Raw genomic sequence first — 26,854 nt, 5'->3', positions numbered from 1 at the left:
GAGATACAAAGACAAAAATGAGATGGTCCCTGCCCTCAAGTAGTTTTTTAAGCAGGGAGAACTGGGTTTGAATCTTACTTCAGACACATAATAGCTGTCTGACCCTAGGTGATTCACTTAACCTGCCTGTTCCTCAATTTCCTTATCCTCCTCCTTCCTTGAAGGGATTAGACTTTATGGCATCAACATTTCCTTAAAGAAGTCTCTGAAAAGGGACTTTATGACTAAAATATTTGCTGTATTCTCATTAAGAAGCTCTCACTTACAAATTTTTTCCCCAGATTTTATCATGCTTTCTTGAAAATAAGATGACATCTTGAGGTAATCAAATTTATTATATCCCTTTGTAATTTTGAATAGAAGAGTTTTCTATAAAACTTGAATTTATAAGTCTAGTTAAAATAGGCATTCATAAAATTTCCCTTTTTTGAATCAATTATGTGTAAATTATATCACTACTTGTTTTATTCATTCTACGTGAATGTTACTTTTACCAACTACTGAGACAGGATAGTGTTGTAGCAACAATCTGCTAGCAGCTGCTGTAGGGGTATGAGACCCAACAACAACCAGCACACAGAAAGCTGCCAACACAGATTCTTTGATCTGCTTTTCTAAGGAAAGCAACTTTAAAGGGTTAACAATCTCAGTTTAATCAAACATACATGTATCATTCACTTAGTTCAGGGGGAAGAGATCCGCCCCTGAACTTTAAGGTAAATACAAACAGAAATTACAAACAGAGACAATATAAACAGACCAAATACCAACCAACATCTGGGTTAACAAAGCTGGAGGGCAGTTACAGCTTGCCCAGATTCTCAACAGCACTTCCATGAGTGTGCCCCAAAAGTCAAACATGAAGCTCCCCTCAATTATATCCTGTTCAGAGCCCTGAGGGCTCTGACCTCACCCAGGCTGGGTATGTGAAGTTCCCCATCCCTAGTATCACATCATATACAATTCAATGACTCTCCATTGTCTTAATGCTGAGAAATATTACAAGACAAAGACAGCAAAAAGGTTTCCCACCCATTCAAACAAAAGGGAGACTTGTTAGTCTTAGCATCCCAAGGGGGTGAACTGGGAAAAGTCTGATTGCCATAACAGGTGTGGAGATAGGGCACCAGACCTATTAATTCCAAATATCAGGAAAAACCCCATTCAAAAACCAGTCAGACACTAACTGTGACCCTGACTATACAAGTCGCTCGATCTCTCTCTGCCTCGTTATCTTCACCTTTAAGAATAAGGAGTTGGGGCAGCTAGGTGGTGCAGTGAGCAGAGCACCAGCCCTGGAGTCAGGAGGATCTGAGTTCAAATGTGACCTCAGACACTTGACACATGTACTGGCTGTGTGACCTTGGGTGAGTCACTTAACCCCAACTGCCCTGCCAAAAAAACAAAAAAAAAAAGAATAAGGGGTTGTATTTGATGGCCTCTGAAATAATTTTCCACTCTAAGTCTATGATGCTAATGAGACTAGGATCACATGAGCTCATTTAGGTCCCTTCTCAATCCTATAGGGTAAGCAGATGAGAAAAATGAGGGGAAGATACTTTAATATGCATAAGACTACTAAGAGATTTTGTTTTTCAAGTCATTTCAGTCATGTCCGACTTTTTGTGACCACATTTAGGGTTTTCTTGGCAAAGATACTGGAATGGTTTGTCATTTCCTTCTCCAGATCATTTTATAGATGAGGGAGGAAACTGAGGCAAACAGAGTTGTCTAGGTTCACACAACTAGTAGTGTCAGAGGTCAGATTTGAATTCAAGAAGGAAGATGAGTCTTCCTGACTTCAGGTCCAGGGCTCTGTACATTATGGTGCCACCTAGTAGCCCAATTAAGAGTCTATTAAGTAGCAAATCCAAGTTTATAACCTGGGTAAGGGAGTGAAGGAGAACAAGGATGGTGAAAGGCTTTGAGACTATGCTCATGTGAAGAATGACTGAAAAGCTGGGAATGTATATCCTGGAGAAGAGAAGGCATGGGTCATGGGGGACATGATAGCTACCTTCAAGGATTTGAAAGGTTACCATAAAGAGAGATTACATTTGTTCTGCTTGGCTCCAGAGGGCAGAATCTGGAATATTGGGTCAAAGTTGTGAAGTGAAATTATACTTGTTAGAGGAAAAAAAAAATCCAGTAAGTAGACCTATCTAACAGTAGAATGGGCATCCTTGTGTATCAGTAAGGCAAGATTCATGATATTAATGATGACCGTGAATATGCCTGCATATTTCAGAATCGCAAAGTATGAGACTCTCTATATAGAAGGCAGAGGAAGTAAAACATTTTTTCAGACACCAGAGGATCAAATCCCAAAACCCCAGTTCAACATAGAGTAATTGTATCCCAAAACCAGCAAGTCCAATATGTAACAGCAAGAAGATTAAAACACAGCACCACAGCAAAGAATCAAGCTATCCTGTAATCTTCCCTCCTGCTAGAGCCTTCCTGTAATTACTCACTCATGAATCCTAACTGTTTGCTTGCCTGTGTCCTCTCCTGCAGTTCTGAAAGCCCTTGCAGTTCTCAGAGCCCTTCCAGTTCTCTCTCTGTCCTTCTGTCTCTTCACCTTTTCCATTTTTCCATCCTCTCTCTCAGTTCTCTCTACCCCCCTCCACTTCCCCCTCCCCTCTCCCTTTCTTTCTGTCCCTCCTCCTCCTCCCCCCAGCTCTCTGGTCTCTGCAACTCTCTAGTCTGAGCTTAATGGCTACCCACAGGTATATATACCCTGTGTCGGCCTGGGACTTAGTACCTACTTAGCAAAAGGGTGTAGATATGCTTACGAACAAGCCTCTACTAATCAAACTTCCCTTAACTAGCTCCACCTGAGGCCTATTAAATGAGGTGGGGATGGGGTGGGGCATAAAGATCTTTGAGATCACATTGGCACCATACCTTGTGAAGTAATTGGTTCTTCTTCATTAAAAGTCTTCTGGGTGAAGCTGGATGACCACTGACTCACTGTAGTTAGTTTTGGGATGTGGGTTGGACTAAATTTTCATTGAGTTTCACTTTCACCTCTGAAATGTTATGGTTCTATAATCTTTACTCTAGCTTTTCCCTTTCCATTTCTCTGCTCTAAAGTATTCCTGTAATATTTGTTTTGGGGAAAAATAAATTCAAATTTATTTTCTCCACAAATTATTTATAAAAACCATCACATACAACTTTAATATCACATTTTATAATAAATAATAAACAGTCATTTTATGTTACATTTAATAATAAAATCTTTTTCCCCCAAATTGTTCTGATCCTGAGTTTGATGGTTTGTTGTAGTTTTTGGTGGTAAAATAGTGTTTCTGAAAATACACTGAGAGATCAACCCTTAACAGTTGTTCATACCTGAAAGAATGTTGGAGGTAGTGAAGTGATAATTCCTTTTATTCCCCTACTTAATGGGCTTTGTTAATGCCACTTTGCACTGCACATACCATCATGCCACTCAGCACCAATGAATGCTGCCAGAAACATCTTGGCTCAGATCCGAGACTATTGTATGTTATGATTTGCAGTATTTTTACTGTACATGCAAAATTGTTAAATGAATTTTGGCTTGGGATTAGGACAGAATTTCCAACAATTTCTGAAACAGCCCTAAACATACTTCAGCCTATATACCTGGGGTTGCATAAAAATTTCTCTGTCTAAAAGCCCAGGGCTTCTTAAACTTTTTCCACTGGAGATCCCTTTTTTGCATTTTCACAGCATTTGTTGGCATTGTGTAGCCCAAGGGTATGCCCAGTGCAAAGTAGTCATGTTATGTGTTCAGAACCAAGGCTGAAGTGAAGGTCAGCAATGCAACACGGGCAGGTGTTGCCAGAAACACCTTGGATTCATTATGTGTTTGATTTTGAATTAATTTTTGTTGTGCATTCAGAAACCTTGTACTATTCCCAAATTATTGTCAACCCATAGGGTTTTAATAAGTTTAAGACATGCTGCTCTAGGGTACCCATGAATTTTTTTTGAGACTCAGTTTCCCTATCTCACTCTGGCTGAAAGTACAGAGACTCCTTATAGTTGTGGTTCCATGATGATTGACATGAGGGCTTTGACCTGCTCTGTTTTAAGACCTGGATCAGTTTGCCTCTACTTTGGCAATCTGTTGGCCCCACAATTTCAAGGTGGAGTTAGGGGAGTGAGGGTTCAATATGTTAATAGTACACTTAGGCCAGACACCTGGTTGGCCTAACCCAATCCAGCTCAACACTCCTAAACCCAAAAGATCCACCAGCCACAGTCTCCCTGGTAGCAGAAATTACAAGAGTATGCTACCATGTTCAGTTAAAAAAAAAGCTATTTCAACAAAATTGGTTTCCTCTCTTATCCTATGAATCTATCTTATGCCCTTTGAAAAACAATTCTTAGAAGATGTTCATCAGAATGCCAAAGGGGTTCATGGAACAAAAAAAGATAATGAGTCTTTGCTTCAAGGATATTTACTATATGAATGATTGTAGTTATTGTGCTTTTTTTAAAAACTAAAAATGACTCCTAGGCCAATCTTTATGGTACTGCACCATCCTGCAGTGAATATAATTGTCATTCCCTGAAAGTGAACTCTTTTGTCATGTAAATATACAAAATAATCACATTGATAAATTTTTCTATGGCTCATACACTTGAGAGGAATAGGTCCTAGAATAAATGATTTTACTTTTTACCACTGTACACATTTATTATTGTAGGTTGCCTGCCTGCTGTAACAGGCCATAGCATTTAAAGCTAGAGGGGAACTTAGAGCCTATTAAGTCTAACCCCTTCATTTTGCAGATGAGAAAACTGAGGCACAGGGAAGTTAAATGACTTGCTTGGGGTCAGAATTTAGTAAGTGATTGAAGGAGAATTCAAACCCAGCACTTCCTGATTTCAAATCTAGTGCACTATATATTACATCATACTGTAACATCATCACACTCTTTTTTTTGTTTCCCCTCTTGGCTGAGTAGGAAGGAAACATTTGTTCCTCTTTCCTGAATCTAGTTTGGCTCCTTTGGTAGATTCAGATAATCATTATTGCTTATGATTGATGCTTCACCAACAGAAGAAGATGAAATGTCAAACTTAAGACCAAATGAGTCCAAGGACGGGAAAGATTTCCTTAGCAAATTCTTCTACGTTGAGCTAAAGATATTGATCAAATTTCTGCATAGGCTACCTGCCACCAGGCAGGCTGTGGCTGGTGGGTCTTTTGGGTTTAGGAGTGTTGAGCTGGGTGGGAGGTGGAATTGAAAAGAGATCAGTGCAAAAAAAGAAGTTTGGGATTGATCCAACTCTGAGTGTGTTTCTTTTACTATAAGGGGATGATACAACCTTGCTTTGCTTGTCTTAGCATTGTTTGGGGGCATCATGTATAGTGTATATAAGAATTCAGTGAATAAAGGCTATACAACGTTACTAAAAGCCAGCAAAACCTTTTAAAACATCTAAATTGTGACTTTAAGATAAGGAATTCAGTTCAATAACAAACCATTCAATTCATGACTTAAAAAAAACCCTCAGGATTCTCCATGGGATAAAACATAAATTATGTATCTTGACATAGCAATCTGGGTCGCAATCTATTTTTCATGCTACTCTCCATTTGATGTTTTGTTTCAGTCAACTTTGGTTACTGGTTGTTCCCCAACATTGTCTTTATCTTTCTTACTGCGGTGCTCATGCAGTGATCCTTCCCTTCTCCCATGCTGGTCTCATGCAAGGAACATATTCCCTTTTATTTCTTTTGTAAAAGCCTCTTTTCGGGGCAGTGTAGTTGCTACTTCCTCCATGAAACTTTCTCTCATTTTCTCTAGTACCCTTTATTCTCTTTTATTTTTTTTCTTCCTCCTCAAAGTTTCCTAAAGTACTTTGTCTGGATTTCTTCTCTGCCTCATCGCTATCTTGCATTTTAATTACTTGTATAATACACATTCTGTTGTCCCCTACCAGAATATAAGGTTTTTGAGAACAAGAGACTGTATCACTTTTTATTTTTGTCTCTTCAGAGTTTTGTATGGTTATCCACACAGAAAAAACTAAGTGGATGATGAGTGCTTATTGCCTATGTTATTATTTGCAGGTAGATGGACAGTCTCTAAAGTTCATCTATCAGTGTAGTTATCTTGGATAGTCATTGCAAATTGATAATGAGCTGGGAACAGAATGAACAGAAGGAGGAGAGTGTGTGGGGCTGCCTTTTTGAAATTGCAGATCTCTTTTAATGACCTCAATTTATTTCCGAAACAAAAACTCGTCTTTATAACACCAATATTCTTCTGGTGATCTTGAATGGCTGTAAGTCTGCTATCTATAACTGAGGGAATTCTCTCATTCATGTGATTATAGATCCATCAGAATATTGGAATTTTTAGCACCTAGCACAGTGTCTTTCTCATGCTAAGTAGTTAGATTGAATTGATTTGAAAACAGATATATTGATTGGATCCTGGAATTTATAAGATTTCAGTAAGAAACAATAAGAAACTGCACATTTACATGAAAAAGTTTTATTGCAGTAGCTCCAAGCACATGTTTTTTTTGTATAGTCCAGTTAAGGGAACAGCAAAATATGTCTGTATGGGCACGCTCGTACACACACACACACACACACACACACACACACACACACACACACACACACACACACACACACCAAAAGCAAACAAAGCCCAGGTCTCTGAGTGGTGGTGACCAAAAGGAAACTGTTTGCAAAAATGAGTAATAATACCCAGGAAAGTTGGAATGCATTTCCCCACTTTGATGTTGTTTTTAAAGCAGACTAAATAAAAATGGAAGAAAAAAAGACTTTCATTAGTGTAAAGATGAAGATCATCAGTAATGAAAGCACAACAAAGTATAGAAAGTAAACACAGATAACTTTCCTTTCAGGAATAAAATGAGAATTGCATAGGGAACCAATGTCAATATTTAGAAAATAAACGTATCTAAAGCAAATATATGAAAAGTACTATAGCTGACACCAAAACATGGCAAAAATGTCAATAATCAAAGGCATGAAGTAAAATAAAAACAGTTTATAGTGTAGAGTATAAGGCATTGAAAAATGTAACAAAAAAGACTTCAGATGCTAATTCTAGAACCCACAACAGAATTAACTTAGAAACTTACTATCTGGTTGAAACAAGAGGAAGAAATTTAGTTCTAGATCATGATCAAATAACCTGTCTAATTAGGCTTCTCTTTCTCTTCGTAACATATCATAAAAGTCTTTCTTTCTTGATCTGTTCCTCATGCTTGCACAGCTTTAATTGCATTATAGTATTCTGATGCATTAATTTACTTTATCAACCACTCTCTATTATTAGAGATTTAGATTGTTTTTATTTCTTTCAGTTCTACTTCATGATGTTCTTTGAGTTTTCAAAACTCTCTTACATTCTTCTTGGTTTGTTTTTGGTAACAGTTCCATGTTGTAGTCCAGTAATGGAATTATTGTGTCAAAGACTTTAGAATTAAAAAGGGATCTTAGAAATACATTTTCTCATTTGAGGAGGAATGTAGAGTTGTGATTTGTTTATTTGTAAAGCAAACATCTTGGTAATAGAACTCTGCTAAATAATTCTGTTTGACAGGGACTTATACAAATCTTGAACTCTTTTTTTCCTCAACTGTAAAATGAAGATAGTAACAGCATTTACTTCACAGGGTTGTTGTGAAGAGCAAATGAGATTTTTGTAAAGCACTTAGCCCGGTGCCTGGCACATAAATGCTTATTTGCTTGCACTTTCCCTTATAATTTTTCCAAGCTGAATACTTAGGGTATCCTAAAAATCCTGCATTCACCACTGCCTTTATATAACGTGATACCACATCTAGTCTTTAATTTGAAGAAGAATTCTGTTAATGGAACTATATATGAATGATGGTTTTATTTTATAATCAGAATACAGTAACGTTTTATAGTTTCTCCCAACTCTTTCACTGGCAGCCAAAGGAATGGTTTCATTTTGAAGTCACTTCATGCTCTAGAAGAATGAAGACCATCTGACCAATTAATTATACTTTACATGTGGGGTTCTATTTCTGCTTTAAGACTATATAGTATGTGTATTGCCTAATTAAGCAAGTAATTGCAAGGCTTAACATCCTTTTCCATCACAGCTTTTGTGATGCTCCTTTAGAAGGGTGTGGCTCTTTGTGTGGAGGATATTTGGAAAATAAATAAATTTTATATATATATACACACATATATAGTGTATGCGTGTGTGTATACACATATGTTTAACATATAAGTATACATGTATAGCTCACCTATGCACATTAATATACATTCACATCTAACATATGTTATATATACTTAATGCTGTCTAATAAAATCGGTGTCTAATTTTGTTTGCAGTTAAAATTCTCTACCTCATCCCATTGAGCTGTCCTTGGTAGCTGAAGTAGTGCTGCTATCAATGCTAAAAGGTAACTTAGATGTAACATTGAATTGGAGATAGGGGCAAGCCATGGTTTGGCTTTGGTTGTTTTATTTAAGTACGTAGTAGTTAGTACAGTGCTTGGCACTTAATCACCTAATAAATATGTGTTGATTGATTTTTTAGTCTTTTTACTCCAGTTCAATAGATAATTTTTTTACTGATACAAATGCAGATGAATACAAATCATATTATCTAAACACATTCCCCCCCAAAATCATTGAACAGATGTTTCTGTGTATGTGCACACATAATTTGTAGGATCTCCAAATGGTTAGTTCCATAAATAATTTACCTATGCTCTTTGAGATATAGTTGTAATATTTCAGATATAAAATATATATTTGGTCCTATCCTGTTTCTGCTTTTTTCTTTTACTTTTCTCAGTTTCCCTTCAAAATAAGTTTCTTTTTTCTTTTTAATTTTTGTAACAGCCTTTTTTATTTTAGATTACTTCTCAGACATTTAAGCAAAATTAAGTTTCACATCTGTAGTTTTGGGAAAATATTACTGTACTTGTCTGAAATGCCACCAGACAATTATTTCCTCCTGTAAGTCTACATAGCATCATCTCCAAAGGGTAGATTCCAGGACCTTTGCCAATTCTTATATTTCCCTGGAACTTTTCTTAGTAGTTGTCAATCACATGGAAACAGACATTTGACTTTTGAGCTTTCTCCCCTATGGTGGTGCCCTCCTGTGAGGAAATCTTTATTAGGCCTTTATGCTACTCCAGGGCAGCCAAAGGCAGGTCTTCTGGATGGATCTTCACATGAGATCATTCTCGCTCCCTCACCCCAACACCAACAAAGATTTGGAGTTGACTCTTTATAGGGTGAAAAAGCATCCAAAGCACAAGTTCTCAGTCACTATTGCAGCTTAGTGATGTCACTCTGGGTTACACAAATTTGAAAATAACATATGGTAGCTGTTACTCAGGCTTTTAAGTGATCTGAGTAGTTTGTGGAGGGAAGGTGGCAAACTTTCCCATGACCAAATTAAATAGACATTCCCTATAAGGAGAGTCTACTGTTGAGTTTTTGCATCTGTATCCCTGGTGTCTGACTTATTTTGCATATGTGGTGTTTAATACATATTTGTTGAATTGAATTGAAAAATTAATGTTATTTTTGTGTATGCCTTAACCTATTATTTAAAACCCTCCATAATCTGACTCTAGCCAAAATTTTAAGCCATAGTACGTGCTCCTCCCTTCTAATAATTCTGCATTCCAGCCAAATTGGATTTCTGGTTATTCCTAGTTCTCATCCTACTCTTTCCTTTTAGGCTGTCCCTTATGTCTGGAATGTAGTCCTTCCATACCACCTTTTGAAAACCTTCAGTGCCGTATCAAAAAGCCCTTCCAGCTGAAATTGATTTCTCTCTACTTATATTTTCTTAGAGCATTTATCACGTTTCTCTCATTTGCTCTCATAGGCCATTTGGTAGCATACTTACTTGTATACATATCCTAGACATTTACTAGTTTTGTGACCATGGGCAAGTTAAATGTCTGTCTGCTTCAATTTCCTCATCTGTAAAATGAGGATAATGGTAACATTTACTTCCCAGGATGGTTGTGAAGATAAATGAGGTCATATTTGTAAAGTGTTTTGAAAAGTGCTTGGCATATAGTTGGCACTATATAAATGCTAGTTTTTCTTATTGTTATCCTATTTTGTTGTATGACCCTGAACATCCTGAATGGGATGTATTGCACAATTAAAAAGATTACTAGATTCCTAACTCCAGATTATTAAGTGTGTGATATTACTTTGCTTCCAAGGGCCTCATTTTACTCATATAAAAATGAGGGGGTTAGACTAAGTCAGGGAAGGGGAACCTGTGGCCTCAAGGCCTGAGTTGAGGTATCTCCAATTGAGCTTCCATTCAGTAATAATTTATCATGTCTATTATGTGCTCCAAAAACAAAAATAAAACAGTTACTGCTCTCAGGGTGCTCTTGGTGATGTTCTGGTTGAGAACACTGGACTTGGAGTCAGGAAGGCTTGAGTTCAAATCCTATCTCAGAACTAGCCATATGACCCTAGGTAAGTTACTTGATGTCTTTTAATCTCAGCTGTTCCTAATCTTTAAAAATTAGAATTATAATAGCTTCTACCTCACTAAGTTGTTGTAAGGATCACACAAGATCTATTGTACTTTGCAAACCTAAAGTGTTATACAGTGGTACCTACTAGCTACTACAGTATTCCATATTTTTTCCTCATTTTACGTTTTGGTCTTAGTTATACTGATCATAGGCATGGAGTGGCTTAATTACCTTGTATTTATTCTCTTTATATTTATTCTGCATATATGTACTCTATTCTCTTGTTAGAATGTAAGCTGTGTGAGAGTAGGTCTTATTTCACCCTCGACATTTCTGCTCCTGGTGCCTTAAAAGTAGGTATTCAAGCAATGTATGCTGGTTGATTGGTTAAGCTAGGGCCACTGCCTTCTTTTTATGTGTCCTCTTCCTTCCCTTGTAATAGTTCCAAGTTTTCCTTTCAGGTGTTTATCACCCTCAGCATCTCTAGCAAACCCTGGGATACAGAAAGGGATGTGGCATCATTATTTACAATTAAATGTTTGACTATGAATTACTTAATCTTTTACCTCTGCCAGATTTCTCTTTTGTTTTGGAATGAAAGGCTTTTTCTGAGGTTAAAGGAATTTCAGGTACCTGGGTGGTGGGGGCAGGTTTTTTTTTTGTTCCTTTATAAACATTGAAGGGCTTCTTAGAAACCTGGAAATCACCTTGAAAGACTGCTGACAAAAAGAGCAGCTCCTAGTTTTGTTTACGTAGAGAAGATTGGTTCAGGCTGCAGGGGTGGGGAACCTGTGGCCCTGAGGCTGCATGTTGCCCTCTAGGTCCTCAAGTGCAGCCCTTTGACTGAATCCAAACTTAGATTTGTTCTGTGAAGTTTGGATTCAGTCAAAGGGCCGCACTTGAAGACCCAAAGGCCCACATGCAGCCTCGAAGCTGCAGGTTCCCCACCCTTTGTCCAGGGAATTAAGTAAATATTCCTTCTAACCACATGGTTCTATGTATTGTGTTATTATTTCTTCTATTATGATGACAATTCTTTTCTAAACATTTAATGAAGCATCAATATTTGTACATACACAAATATAAAATACTCATATAATAGAATAAAGACAACTAGCCTTCAGGAAGCAGAAAAAAATAACTTCCTTTTATTATAGTTGAAACTGTGCTCTGCTGGCTCTAGATTTCCAGAGTATCTTAAAGCCAAGAACAACTTATTTTTGTTACTTCTGACTGTCTCCAACTCCTTCCCTTTGAAGCTAGAAATTCTCACTAGAAATTTTGTGGAATATTAGCTATTTTAAATATATTTGGTTATTTCCCCCCAAGCCATCATCTGCCACAGATTTCCCATATTTGATTCAGTTTCATATCTCTCTAACCACAGATTATTAAATTGATTGGGCAGCAAGCTATAAGGATGATTAATTAAACACTAACCCCATTCCCCCTTTTTGTTTTGATGTATAGAAAACTGAGAATGTTGGGAAGGAGGTATATTTACAAAAAACTCATATAATCTTGAGAAAGTCAACTACTTTTTGTATCCAGATAACACTGTGCATTACTTTGTAGCCAAAATTCTAATTCCTGGTTCATAAATGCTGGCTATACTCCAATTTGTCATAAACAGTTTCTATGTGAAACTATTTTTGTAGGCTCAAGTGTGTGATCTGTGTGTCCAAGTATAAGCTGAGTTAAGGAAACTTAAAATATATGAAGTGTGAAGAGCATGAGAATTAATTTCAGATAATACACTTGAACAAAGCCAAGTATATTTAACAATTTTTCACATTAATGCTGGAGAAATTATTTTAAATAAGTTATACAGCCTAGATTATATCAAATACACACAATTGAATTAGTTTATTTGCACATGGGTATTTTGCTTCATGGAGTTTGTTCTCCTGCAAAGCTGACAAAATAGGACTTGTGCTAGACTTACTAATTTGAAGCTAAGAAGTATAAATGAAAGTGGTTTATGACACCAGGGACATTTTATCCATTTGTTGGTATTATCCAGAGCAGTACTTATTCCCTTCCCTCCCAGTGTTTTTTTGCATCTAGAAAACATTCCTTCCTAATGCTGTTTTATGTTTTACAACGCTCTAGCTTCTACTCCATATAGGTATGGAAAAGATGGAAGATCTTAAATGTAATTGATTATGCTCTCAGTGGTTCTATTTTGAAATGAGATGTAATAATGAATGAATACATTTGTAATTTCAACTGGGTTCTCCAAGAATCTATATTTATAGGGCAAAAAAAAAATAAACAGCTAAATCACTCAGTTTAAATGAATATTAGAAAATAAGAATATAGTAAGCTAGTGATGCCTCCTTGATGGCAAGGAATGTATTTTATCGAAACAGAAAAGCCTGTTGGTTGCTTGAATTTTCAATTTCTAAAATATTGTGTTAGTGATTATTAAAAAAACCCAAACCAACCAGCCATATATGTGCATACATATACATACACATACATATGTGTGTATTTATGGATATATGCATGTATGTTTGTGTGTACGTTTATTATTGCTAGAAGACTGGCTAGCACATGAATTTTTCTTCTTTTGCCATAGGATAGAAGGCAGCATGGCTTAGGGTGGTCTAAAGAACATAGGATACGGAATCAGAAGATTTGGATCTGAGTCTTACTACTCTGCCACTAATTGATGACCTTTCTCACCTTAGGATTATGGTTTTAGATCAGAAAAAGGCCATAGAAAGAATCTAGACGACCTCTTTCATTTTATAGATAAGTGAACTGAGACCCACAGAAGTTAAATGACTTGGAAAAGCAGCATGTGTGGTAGTAGTACACTGTTTACAGGAACACCTAGGTTCAAATCCTCCTTCAGGCATTTACTGTTTTTGTGACCCTAGTACAGTCACTTAGTTTTCCTGAGCCTCAGTTTCTATATCTGTCAAATGGAGATAATATCCTATAGTATTGTGTAATAAAGTAACTGTGAGGATCAATGAAATACCATATCTCAAGTGCTCTGAAAACTTTAAATGTGAATGCCAAATAAATGTGAATGATTATGACTTATTTTGATTATGATTGTTTGTTCAATGGAATTCAGATAGAAGCAGTCCCAAGACAAATTCCTGTCCTACTATTGTCCTTTTTATATTTAGTATTCACTGTGCCATTGCCCAGATGGATAAAAATTGCATTTTATAGCTGAATAAAAAGCAAGGGTTGTAAGCTTATTGCTTGGAACAGTGAAACTATCTTCATGACAACTCCATTAGCAGACTTGGCAATGGAAATGATGTGTACTAAGATTGTTCCAAATGGATTTGGTTTTATTCATATCTTCTTTATATTTTGAGAGCTATTCAGACCATTTAGTTTGGAGGCTCTCAAAATTTGCATGGTAACATGTTTTTTTCTTTTCTTCCTGAGTTCAAATTTGACCCTGGGCAAATCATTTAACCCCATTTGCCTCAGTTTTTCATCTGTAAAATGAGCTAGAGAAGGAAATGGCAAACCACTCCAGTATCTTTGTGAAGAAAACCCCACAGTGGGGTAATAGAGAGTCAGACGTGACTCGTAAACGACTGACCGGCAACACTTAAATTTTTATGGATTAATTTTATGTCCAGGCCGTTGCAGTCAATAGTTCTATATGTGATAATGTTCAGGGTCCAACATAATTTATTTGTGAAATTGTCAAGGATACTTTGAGGACTGTATTTGTAATATAGGTATTTGCTATGTCTGTTAGTTTATGAAGGGTAGTGAGCTTTTCAAATATAGTTCTATCCCTTAAGTCTTGCCTTGCTAACTATTAGGTAGGTGCTAAATTTTTGCATCCTAAAAGTGATGTGTTGCGCAGCTCCAGCCATTTCCATGTATAATTTGTTTCGATCTAGTCTGAGTTCCTTAAGCATAATCAGTTTAGTAATTTTTGGCAGCAATGCCTCGGTCCTGAATTGCTATCATAAATCTTTCTTTCTGTACATAAATCCACATGACTCAGTAATGTTTTACATTTTTGTTGACAAAAATATTTCTGTCGAGTTCATGCGGGTGTTACCCAGGGAGTATCTTTTGATTATATACTCAGATCTTAGCTATATTGTTTCTTCCTCCAGAGTTAGATTATATTAGAAAAATCCAATGACCTGTATGTATTAAATACCTTAATTATTTTTCCTTGATATCATATTCCAGAATCATTTCTGTATGCTTTTAACTTGTTTAAGTTCCATGAATGACTAGTAGTCTTTTACTTAGTGTTATTACAATGACTCCTACATAATCTTACGTCACATCTTTTCTCCCTTGTGGAATCCTCATAGTTTATTGCCCTGGGGAGGGAAAGACTGAAGACTATGGAGCTTAGATAGATTATTAAATTAAATTGAACTAAGGGGACAAATTATGGCATGAAATGAGTCAAATGATAGATACAGATATAGATATAATTAGAATTGCAATTTCAGCAAGAATATGAGTTAGAATTCAGTTAAGACTCAGTTGTCAAATGTCTGCTTCCCCTTTTTACTGGAAATTTGTGGCAGGGGAAGAGGGTCTTCACAGGACACCCATTCTTATAGTACCACTGTTCCTATAGGCTGTCACTTGACTGTTCCTCACTTGTAAAGTTAGCTGTTCTTTAAGATTCTAGCCTGATATCTAACTTACTCATCTTTATGGTCTTCCTGGGCCATGAGAGCTTACTTTCAGCCTACATCATCCCCCTTTGACCATAAATCTTTCTTCTAGCCTTGGGTATCTTCCTCAACCTACTTCATTTACTCCCATTTAGTCAGAACAGAAGTACCCACTATGTCTCAGGTTCTGTTCTAGATGTGCGCTCTCTCTCTCTCGCTCGCTTGCTCTTGCTCTCTCTCCCTCTCTCCATATATACATGTGTGTGTGTGTGTACGTATACATACGTCTGTATACATACATTATATATATGTATATATACATATATATAATATGTATAAGAACACACACCAAACATCCTCTTTCCTCAAGGATTTTTCATCCTGTCTGGAAAAGCAGCATATAAACTGAAGAGTAAATCTGTATCTAACCTTGTGCAATTGCTTCTGTGTCCATAGAATTGCAGTGCTATACCAGGCTATTCTTCACTAAAGGGCCTCTCTTCTTTGGGCTCAGACATTCAGTCAGGTGGGTTCAGTCCTGGTCTCTAATGACAGAAGAAAGCTAGGTTCCTTTTTTTGTCCCAGCTTTCAGTAAATACTTACCCTAGTACCATGTCTAAATCCTGTGACCATTTTGATTTTATCTTGGTATATGGTGTGAAAGGTTAGTCTGTACCTAGTCTGTGTCTTATTTTCCAGTTTTTCCAGCAGTTTTGGTCAGATAATGAGATTATATCCCAAAGGCTGGGGTCTTCGGGTTTATCAGACACTAGGTTACTATGGTCAATGATTGTTCTGTCTTGTATACCTAATCTATTCCACTGATTTACTGCTCTATTTTTTAGCCAATACAATACCAAATAGTTTTGATGATTGCTGCTTTATAATATAATTTGAGATCTGGTATTGCTAGACCACCTTCATTTGTCTCCAGCCCCTTACCTTTACTCTGTGTATATGTGTCTGCTTTAGGTGTATTTCTTGTAAAATGCATGTTGTAGGATTCTGGTTTTTGATCCACTCTGCGATCCACTTCCATTTTATGGGAGAGTTCATCCCCCATTCACAATCACAGGTATGATTACTAACTGTGTATTTTCCACCATCCTATTTTTCCTCTTGTTTGTACTCTTTCTCCTTTCACCTTTTCCCTTCTCACCAGTGTTTTGCTTATGTCTATCGACCCCCTTCCCCACCCCTACCCCAGTGCTACCCTTAGCTTAATCTCCTCCCCTCCTACTTTCCTGTCCAGTAAGATAGATTTCTATTTTCAACTGATTGTGTATATTATTCCCTCCATCTTTGAGACAATACTGATGAGAGTAAAGCTCAAGTGATGCCCAGTGCCCACTCTCCCATCTTCTTCTACACTGTAATAGGTCTTTTGCGCATCTTTACATAAAATAATTTACTCCATTCTACCACTCCCTACCTTCTGTATACTCTTTCTCATACTTTCTCATACTCTTCTTTCTCATCCCTTAATTATTTTTTATGTCATTCCCTCAAGTTCACCTTATACCTGTACCCCCTGTCTTTGTAAATTCCTTCTAGCTATACTGTTAGTGGGTGGTACAATTTTTAAGAATTATAAATATCATCTTCCCATGTATGGATGTAAAGAGTTTAGCTGTACTGAATATCTTATTTTTTCTTTTCCCTTTTTACCTCTTTGTGCTTCTCTTGTATGTTGACATTGGAGATCAAATTTTTGGTTTAATTCTGGTTTTCTTTTGAAAGCTTGAAATCCTTCTGTTTCATTTAATGACCATTTTTCAAATCCCTTGCCGTCTTATGCTTAATTTTGCTGGGTAAGTGATTCTTTGTTGTAGTCCTAGTTCCTTTGCCCCTCTGGATTATCATGTTCCATGGCCTCGGGTCCTTTAATGTTGCAGCTGCCAAGTCCTGTGTGATCCTGTTTGTGACTCCCCAATATTGAATTGTTTCTTTCTGGCCGCTTTTAGTAGTTTTTCCTTGACCCAATAGTCCTGAAATTTGGCTATAATATTCCTTGAGGTTTTTATTTTGAAATCTCTTTCTTGAAGTGATTTGTAGATTCTTTTAATGCCTATTTTGCCTTCTGGTTCCAGGACATCAGAACAGTTTTCCTTGATAATTTCTTGAAAGATGCTATCCAGGTTCTCCTTTTGATTATGGCTTTCAGGTAGTCCAGTCATTCTGCCGTTGTCTCTCCTGAATCTCTTTTCCTGCTATGTTGTTTTTCTCATGAGACATTTTACATTTTCTTCTATATTGTTGTTCTTTTGAATTTGATTCTTGATGTCTCATGGAGTCATTAGCTTCCACTTGCCCAATTATAACTTTTAAGGAGTTGTTTTCCTTAATTAGCTTTTGTACTTTCCTCTTCCATTTGGCCAATTCTACTTTTTAAACAAATTGTTTTCTTTTGCTAAAATGTTGACTCTTTTTTTCATAATTCTCTTGCATCACTCTCATTTCTTTTCCATTTCTTCTTCTACCTCTCTTATATAATTTTTTTAAAAATTTGTTTAATATTTTTAGTTTTCAGCACTGATTTTCACAAGAGTTTGAATTACAAATTTCTCCCCATTTCTACCCTCCCCCCACTCCAAGATGGCATATATTCTGGTTGCTCTATTCCCCAGTCAGCCCTCTTTGGTCACCCCACTCCCCCTCATCCCCTTTTCCCTTACTTTCTTGTAGGGCAAGATAAATTTCTATGCCCCATTGCTTGTATATCTTATTTCCTAGTTGCATGCAGAGTTTTTTTGGAATATCTTCTTTTAAAACTTTGAGTTCCAAATTCTCTCCCCTCTTCCCTCCCCAGCCACCCTCCCTAAGAAGGCAGGCAATTCAACATAGGCCACATGTGTATCATTATGCAAAACCCTTCCACAATACTCATGTTGTGAAAGACTAACTATATTTTGCTCCTTCCTATCCTATCCCCCTTTATTGAATTTTCTCCCTTGACCCTGTCCCTTTTCAAAAGTGTTTGCTTTTGAATACCTCCTCTCCGTATCTGCCCTCCCTTCTATCATTCCTCCTTTTTAATCTCCTTCCTCCTTCTTTCCTGTGGGGTAAGATACCCAATTGAGTCTGTATGGTATTCTCTCCTCAGGTGAAATCTGATGAAAGCAAGATTCACTCATTCCCCCTCACCTGCCCCCTCTTCCCTCCTGACAGAACTGCTGTTTCTTGCCACTTTTATGTGAGATAATTTACCCCATTCTGTCTCTCCTTTTCTCCCTCTCTCAATATATTCCTCTCTCATCCCTTAATTTGATTTTATTTTTTTAGATATCCTCCCTTCATATTCAACTCACCCTGTGCCCCCTATCTATCTATCTATCTATCTATCTATCTATCTGTATGTATATTCCCTTCAGCTACCCTAATATTGAGGTCTCATGAATTATGCACATCATCTTTCCATGTAGGAATGTAAACAAAACAGTTCAGTTTTAGTGAGTCCCTTATGATTTCTTTTTCTTATTTACCTTTTCATGCTTCTCTTGATTCTTGTGTTTGAAAGTCAAATTTTCTATTGAGCTCTGGTCTTTTCACTGAGAAAGCTTGAAAGTGCTGTATTTTATTGAAAGTCCATATTTTGCCTAGGAGCATAATACTCAGTTTTGCTGGGTAGGTGATTCTTGGTTTTAATCCTGGCTCCACTGACCTTTGGAATATCATTTTCCAAGCCCTTTGATCCCTTAATGTAGAAGCTGCTAGATCTTGGGTTATTCTGATTGTGTTTCCACAATACTCAAATTGTTTCTTTCTGGTTGCTTGCAGTATTTTCTCCTTGACCTGGGAGTGCTGGAATTTGGCAACAGTATTCCTAGGAGTTTTCTTTTTAGATCTTTTTCAGGTGGTGATCAGTGGATTCTTTCAATTTCTATTTTACCCTCTGGCTCTAGAATATCAGGGCAGTTCTCCTTGATAATTTCTTGAAAGATGCTATCTAGGCTCTTTTTTTGATCATGGCTTTCAGGTGGTCCAGTAATTTTTAAATTATCTCTCCTGGATCTATTTTCCAGGTCTGTGGTTTTTCCAATGAGATGTTTCACATTGTCCTCCATTTTTTCATTCCTTTGGTTCTGTTTTATCATATCTTGATTTCTCATAAAGTCACTAGCTTCCACTTGCTCCAATCTCATTTTTAAGGTAGTATTTTCTTCAGCGGTCTTTTGGACCTCCTTTTCCATTTGGCTATTTCTGCCTTTCAAGGCATTCTTCTCCTCGTTGTCTTTTTGGAGCTCTTTTGCCATTTGGTTTAGTCTATTTTTTAAGGCGTTGTTTCCTTCAGTAATTTTTGGGTCTCCTTTAGCAAGTCATTGACTTGTTTTTCATGGTTTTCTCGCATCATTCTCATTTCTCTCCCCAATTTTTCCTCTACTTCTCTAACTTGCTTTTCCAAATCCTTTTTGAGCTCTTCCATGGCCTGAGACCAGTTCATGTTTTTCTTGGAGGCTTTTGATGTAGGCTCTTTGACTTTGTTGACTTCTTCTGGCTGTATGTTTTGGTCTTCTTTGTCACCAAAGAAAGATTCAAAGTCTGAGTCTGAATCTGAGTCTGTTTTCGCAGCCTGGCCATGTTCCCAGCCAGCTACTTGACCCATGAGTTTTTCATCGGGGTATGACTGCCTGTAGAGTAGAGAGTACTTTGTTCCAAGCTTGAGGGGATGCGCTGTTGTTTTCAGAGCTATTTCTCACAGTAAGCGCTGCCATACCAGTGCTCCTCCTCCCCCAAGAACCGCCACCCCAGACTGTGACTCATACCTTAAGCAGGTTTTGCACTCCCGTTCTGATACGCCACTTAATTCCCACTAGGTGGTCCTGGAGCCAGAAGCAACTGCAGTTCTGTCCTCAGAACTGTGCCACCTCCACTACCCCCAGGGCAGTGACCGAACCAAGAACTCCTTTCACTCTGTCCCAGAAGCTTTTCCCACTAACCTTCTCTGTTGTCTTTGGTGTTTGTGGGTTGAGAAGTCTGGTAACTGCCACAGTTCACTGATTCAGGGTTCTAGGGCCTGTTCCACTTGGCTCCTGGTTTGGTTGGTCCAGGCGCAGCCCACGCTGGGCTCTGCTCAGCTCCTAGCTCCACGCGATAGGTCTTACCCCATGACCATCCAGGCTGTCCTGGGCTGGAGCCCTGCTTCCCTCTGCTATTTTGTGGGTTCTGCAGTTCTAGAATTTGTTCAGAGCCATTTTTTTATAAGTGTTTGGAGGGATGTGGGGGGGAGCTCATGCAAATCCCCGCTTTCCAGCTGCTGTCTTGGCTCCACCCCCCACTTATATGATTTTTAATCTCTTTTTTGAGCTCTTCCATGAGGTCTTTCTAGGCTTGAGATCACTTCCTGTTTTTCTTTGGGGTTTTGCTCATAGGTGTTTTGACATTGTTGTCCTCTTCTGTGTTTGTATCTTGATCTTCCCTGTCACCATAACAACTTAATGTGGTCTGATTCTTTTTTTGTTGTTTATTGCTCATCTTTTTTGGCCTTTTTTCTTTCCTTTAAATTCGCTCCTGCAGTGGAAAGGGTACTTTCTCAGGCTTCTTGTGCCAGGGGCTGCAGGCCCTGGCTCTTTTCCTTGTTGCATAGATGTTGTCTTGCAGCTCACAGGAGACCTTTGTGTCTGGTGCTGTGCTGAGGGGGTGTGGTGGGGAGGTGGTGGCTGGTGATGATGGAAGCTCTAGGGATCTGGCAGCTTACCTGGTGCTAAGCTGGGGTCCTAATAGTGGTGTCTGGCATGTGCTGAGGCTGGTGGGGTGTTTCTACATTTCCCTGGGAATCCAATGAAGTGTGTGGAGATCTGGCCTCGGGGGGTTGCTTGTCTGCTCAGGACTATACCGTAGCACATGGTGGTTCTCAGAGTTGGACTCTACCTGGTCCCCTGGCTATGCTGAAGCATGTGGGGAGTCCTAATGTTGGCATTTGCCTGCTCCACTGCATTGGTGCTTATGATCTACCATTGGTTTGCTGAGGTGGAGCTTGTTGGGAGGCTTCCCATCCTGGACTGGGCTTCCTTATGACTCAAATGAGATAGACCTTTCCTGCCAATCTTCTAAGTTTCTTCGGCTCAAAGATTGTTTCCCCCTGTGTTTTTTGCTGGTTTTGTTGTTTCAGGATTTGTTTTGGGGCACTATTAAATGGTTGTTTGGTGATGAATATGGGAGGGCTACAGCAATTTACTGTTTACTCTGCCATCTTGACTGACAGAAGTCCTAGAATATCAATTTTTAAAGTTTATTGGGAAGGAAATCTGGATTCTGCTAATTGTTCTTTCTCATTGTGAACAGTAGACTGGGAGGCCTTTATGTGACAGGTGCCCCTGGGCAAAATTCTGCATTAATGCTTATGTAAATGGAGTGGAATAATGTTCCAGGTAATTTCAAGTGCAGGAATTTTGACTTTTCAAAACATCTATGTCTGTTTGCTTTGCCTTTTAAGGAGAAAAACAAGTTTAGAAATCTGTTCTAAAATAGGGGAGATAGTTTGTGAAATGAATCAAGAAGTAGCCACAATCTATTTTAGAGCTGTATTTCAAGGTCAAGATATTAAATGTAGGAGGGGCAGAATTTTGCTGTTGCTTTTGAAATTGTTTTGTTTAAACAAAGGTGGTTGTTTTCTCCAGCTAGATCCCATGATAATTTCATTTAATTTTATCTTCAAGTAGGTAAAAATCCACTTAGCCACTAAGTTAAAAGCTTCTGTTAAAAAAAAAAACCTATAAAGAAAAAACCCAAAAGAGAAAAAAAACCTATTTATTCCATCTTGTTTTTCTCTTCTAACACATCATGTTTTTCAATGTTTTGTTTTATTACCTGTACTTTCAGATAGAATCAGATGATTAGGAGTTTCAATAGGGAAAAAATATTCTATAATCACCTTCTGATAATTGAATATGTATTTAAAATTATCATCCCTTTGGAGTGAATAAAATATTGGTTTGAGTTGTTAATAGACACATGGTCCTCCTTGAGGACTTGGGCAAATTATGAGACTAAGGATGAAGTTGGATGTTAATCACTGCTCTCCCTGAATTACCATTATATTCTCCTAGTACTTCCCCCACCACAACTGTTCCATGTAAACACACATTGCTCAGGAAGTACTCGGATGTTCAGAGTTCATGACGCACTGAAACCTCTTCCCTCCTCCATAATTTCAAGTAGGGAGCAGACAGTTAAAGATTGACTCAAAGATTGACTCATATTTGTCTCCTCCCTACATGTATCATTAGTCTGTGGCCACCAGAGTCCACCAAAAGGAAAGGAGTCTAGTCTTAATATAATACTTGTTAAAAATTTCTGGCCTGAGATGGTTTCCATTAATTTACTCCTGATCCCTTATTACTTTTGTACTTAAAACGTAAAGGATTCTTACTAATATATTCCTAAGCAGTGCTGAGTTTCCCTCATTATCTTGGTTTGTAAATTGGTTTTTCACAATTAAAAAAATTCATTTTAATTGAAAAATTTGTGTATATATATATTTTTATTTCAAGCTGTCTTTTGGGGAGATATTGCCTTAGATGATGAAGACTTAAGAATCTTTCCAATTGATAGGAAAATTGACCTTACACAGAACTCATTTGAAAAACTTGGACATATCACAGGTATGATGTTTATAGCATGTGCTTCTTCATGTGGATTACTTTCTTTTCTTTTAAATAATATTTAATATCAAATGGCTTAATATCACCCTGTGGAACATTAATTTTAAAAACATTTATTTTTCATTTTAGCTCAAGACAAATAAACACACTGTGAAGTTTATCTTTTATTCCTAAGGTTCACTTTGGATATGGATTTGCAAGAGTACATTATGCTAAGTACAATTATATTGATTTTTGCTAGGGAAAAAGAAAGTGTAAATGTGATTTCCCTAGCAATTGTCAGATTGAGCTCTCTGCTTTTTTTAAAAAGACATTTTTGTTAGAACTTTCTTTGTTATTATATACAATGAAATTGAATTTAAAATGGTAAAATCACTCTCTTTAAAATATAAATTTCACACAATTTAATTGTCTTTGATATATTTCTGATCCTAGTTTTGTTTTGTTTTGGTGAGTGGTGAAATAGAATGTAAGGTTAGGAAAAATTGTGAGCTAGATTGGAGCTCTCCTTTTAAGTAGCAGCAGCTGGTAGATTTCCTTGGCTTGCTTGCTGCCTTTTTTTGCCCACTATATCCTTAGTATTCCTTTTGTGCTTCTGTAATTATTCATTAGTGACTGGCCAAACAAAAGTACTCTGGATTTGAGAAGTTTGTACCTCTGAATTGAAGTTTGTCTTTGTTTAATTGACTTTTGAACATAGGAAAGAATGAATTTGGAGCTGTTTTTATAAATGTGGATGATTGCTTCCAAGACATGTCAGGAAATGTCAACGTAGAAAAGTATATCTATTTACCTATATATATGGAGGGACAGTTATCAATATCCACACATACATAGAGACATATTTTTTAAGCCTATGTCACCAAGCAATGGAGGGATAGGGGAAGGAGGAGTAGTGCTACACTGAATACATTTAATGCATTAAACTCAAATTTTTTCTACAAAACAAAATACTCAGCCTTCCCTCAAAGTATGGGTAGAATTTCCCACTGAGTAGTCCTTCTTATACTTAATTACTAGTACCTTAGAGTTACTGTGTCTTCAGTTATATACCATGAGGACAGCTAAAACCTCTATTTGTGTTCTAAGCCTTATCTTTATTTTTGCCCTTTTTTGTCATATTCTTTTAAATTACCAGGGACCATTGGTAATTTGTACATTTTCCTCTTTTTATACTTTTGCATGTGGCTTTTCTTTGTAATATCATTTGTAATTAGACTGTGAGATAGTAATAATTCTAAGAATAAGGGTGCCTTCCCTTTAGAAAATTCAGTATAGTATAAAATATTAAAACTATTCTGCTCTTCTATAGATCTCTTTTTCACTCCTTACTTGGATTTCAGAGATTTAAAAGAATTTGAAAATTATACTACATGATTTCTGTCTTTGTTTTTTTTTAATTCTCATTTATCCCCATTACTGATAAAATTTAAAAAATTTTCTCTACTATTTGTTTACTAAAATGCATATCCTTGTTTGCCCAAAAGGTCACTTACTTAATTTTCCTTGGTTGGTTAGTATCTACCTAGATTAATGGGCATTAATAAATTAATTTATAAATTTTTATTAATTTAAACCTAATTTTGATATATTACCAACTAGGAGGTTTAGCAAAGTCCAGGGCTATGATAATTACTTTAAAAGATTTGTCCTAAAATCACAATCATCTCTAATATTTTTAAAAATTCTTGATATTTCAATGTAGTTGTTAAAATATTAGATTTTTAATTACATTTATCTTTTTGCTCATCTTACTGGTTACCTTCCTGTTTATTTTCCTCTCATTTTTATATTCTTAATCTATTATGGATGTAATTTTACAGTAGCATGGCATTAATACTGGTTGAAGTTTATGCTTATGAGTGGCAGTAGAGTGAAGAGCACATTGAAAAATATACCCCCCAATCTGCCTGGGAATGAATGAATTTAAGTATTATTTCATTCTTATAAAATGTGAAACACTAAAAATTTCAAAAAAATTTCTCTGGAGGTATAACAACTATGTGTTCAGATTTAATCCAAATAATTAACTACATAATAATTCAGTGAGTAAGCCCTCTAACTTACTTGCCTTATAAAGATCTACTTTACCATTCCTCTAAGTTAGGCAAAGAATAGATGTTTATGACAAAAGTCAATTCCCCACCCCACCCCACCCCCCAAAAAAGAAAACTGGCAAATACATTCAAGGAAAAAAACCAAAACAACAAAGAATCTCCTTATGCCATTTTATAACCAATGTTCTTTAATTGCTTTGACCAGATCAGATTCATATCTCACAAAGGGTATTTACCATAAAAAATTACTTGTAATTATTCTGTGATCTTTAGTGATTTAAAAATGTTTCTGTTATGATTATTGGGGTACAAGAAAAAAAAGTCAGAGTTGAGAGTCATAGCATCTGCGTTCAAGTTTTGAGTCTATCACTTAATACTTAATACCTTTGTAACCTTGTGCAACTCAACTAGTCAGTCAGTGTTTTTTAAGTACCTGCTGTATGCCAGGCTCTAAGCTAATAAGCATTGGGGATATAAAAAGAGGCAAAAGAAGTCATGTAATTTTGTAGGCTTCATTAAAAATACATAATGATTTCTGTTGAGACATCTGTAGTTTTTCTAAAATCATGTTATAGAGTGAATCTAACTTGAATAATTCTCTCTGTCTTATTTTTAAGGTGACCTGGGAGACCATGGTGTGTCAGAGAAAAGAGGGGTTCTGTATCAGCTCATAGACAGGATAAGAAGATTTGGCTCTGGTATTTTCAGTGTTTAAAGTATCAGGTTGCTTTACATGGTGTACCATCAACATTTTAACTATAGCAGTCTTGTTCCTTAAAGCAATTAATTTATATGATGTAATATTCTTAAAGGAGGAGTAACAAAAGCGACATTTTGCTTGTGTCTGTTGTCAGATAGATATTGTGACATAGAAACAATACAATTTAGGGAAGCTAAAATTTGGTTTAGTTTATTTTCAGCCTCCCATCATGAAAAATGTATTAGGTGTTAATAAGTTACTGCTCATCATTATTAATTTATTTGTTATCAGCTTAATGTGCTTTCATTAAGCATGGAGATATCTAGTTTTATCCAATAGATGAATGCAAATAATAATTAATTTTGAAAGTGGGGTGACATTGTGTCACATCTTATGGTACATTTATGAAGCAGATACCAAGGAAAGACCATAAGTCACCATTTAAAGAATTATAAAAGATAATCATTTGTGATATTTTTCATCATTCCAGGATGTACTGAAGTACAAAAACAATTGAGAAGTAGAAACACTAAATGCCTCTAACTTCTTTGAATATAGTACCACTTTGATACTGACTTATGTAAGAAGAGATGGACGACTTGTGTTATAAAATATCCACCTACCTTTCAGGGATCGCCAAATAATGTACTTTTTTTAGTGCACCACAAATTAAGTATTTACATCAATATGTGATGCTAAATTGTGGGATGATTATACTTCGGGTTCTGAAATGGATATTGGATCAACTAATGGAACTTACCCAGTGATGTGGTTTAGAGCAAGACATGGATGGCTTACTCTAGTCCAGAGAAACTCCCAAAAATCTTACTTTGATTTTTAAAAAATCCGTGTATTGATCCATCATTTATTCACCTTCTATTTATATATGACATTGTGTTGGATCTTAGGTAATATAATAGGAACATGGAAGGCCCATGGCCTTTTGTAGAATTTGATAGTTTAATTTATGACAAAAACAAACAAGGAAATCTAAAGATGTAGACTTAATAAATAAACCAGGTGCTCAGTCAGTTTTGCTAATATTGATGTTCTGTGCTGATTAAATGTGATTTGGTAGATACATAAAGTACTTTGCAAACATCCAAGTACTATGTAAATGTATTATTATTTCGACAAATCGTGATGGATAGAAAAGATAAAAAAAGAGAAAAGGCCCTCTAAACTATAGCTTTAAGTGCAAAAAGACTTTTTAACTTACAAATTGAAACAGCAGAAAGTTAATAGATATTTTTAAAGCATTTACTGCATAGTAGGTACTATACTAAGCACTAAGGATACAATGAAAAATTTAAAAAAAAATCCCTGTTCTTAAAGAGCTCATATTCTAGTGGGGAGAGACGATATGCAAACAATTAT

General features: G+C 36.6%; 1 protein-coding gene across 1 annotated transcript in view; it reads left to right on the top strand.

Annotated features, from left to right (window-relative positions):
* The window catches only part of TLL1 (tolloid like 1), a 332,054-nt gene that overhangs the window by 141,671 nt on the left and 163,529 nt on the right, over positions 1-26,854 (top strand). The window contains exons 2-3 of the mRNA XM_036763870.1: positions 22,610-22,720; positions 25,395-25,475. Of these exons, the coding sequence (XP_036619765.1) occupies positions 22,610-22,720; positions 25,395-25,475 (192 nt within the window). The remainder of the gene's footprint in view (positions 1-22,609; positions 22,721-25,394; positions 25,476-26,854) is intronic.

This window comes from Trichosurus vulpecula, chromosome 6 (genome assembly GCF_011100635.1).
Source record: "Trichosurus vulpecula isolate mTriVul1 chromosome 6, mTriVul1.pri, whole genome shotgun sequence".
Classification (NCBI taxonomy): Eukaryota; Metazoa; Chordata; class Mammalia; order Diprotodontia; family Phalangeridae; genus Trichosurus; species Trichosurus vulpecula.
The sequence above is the reverse complement of the archived record's forward strand: the minus strand, read 5'-3'. Positions and strand labels throughout refer to the sequence as shown.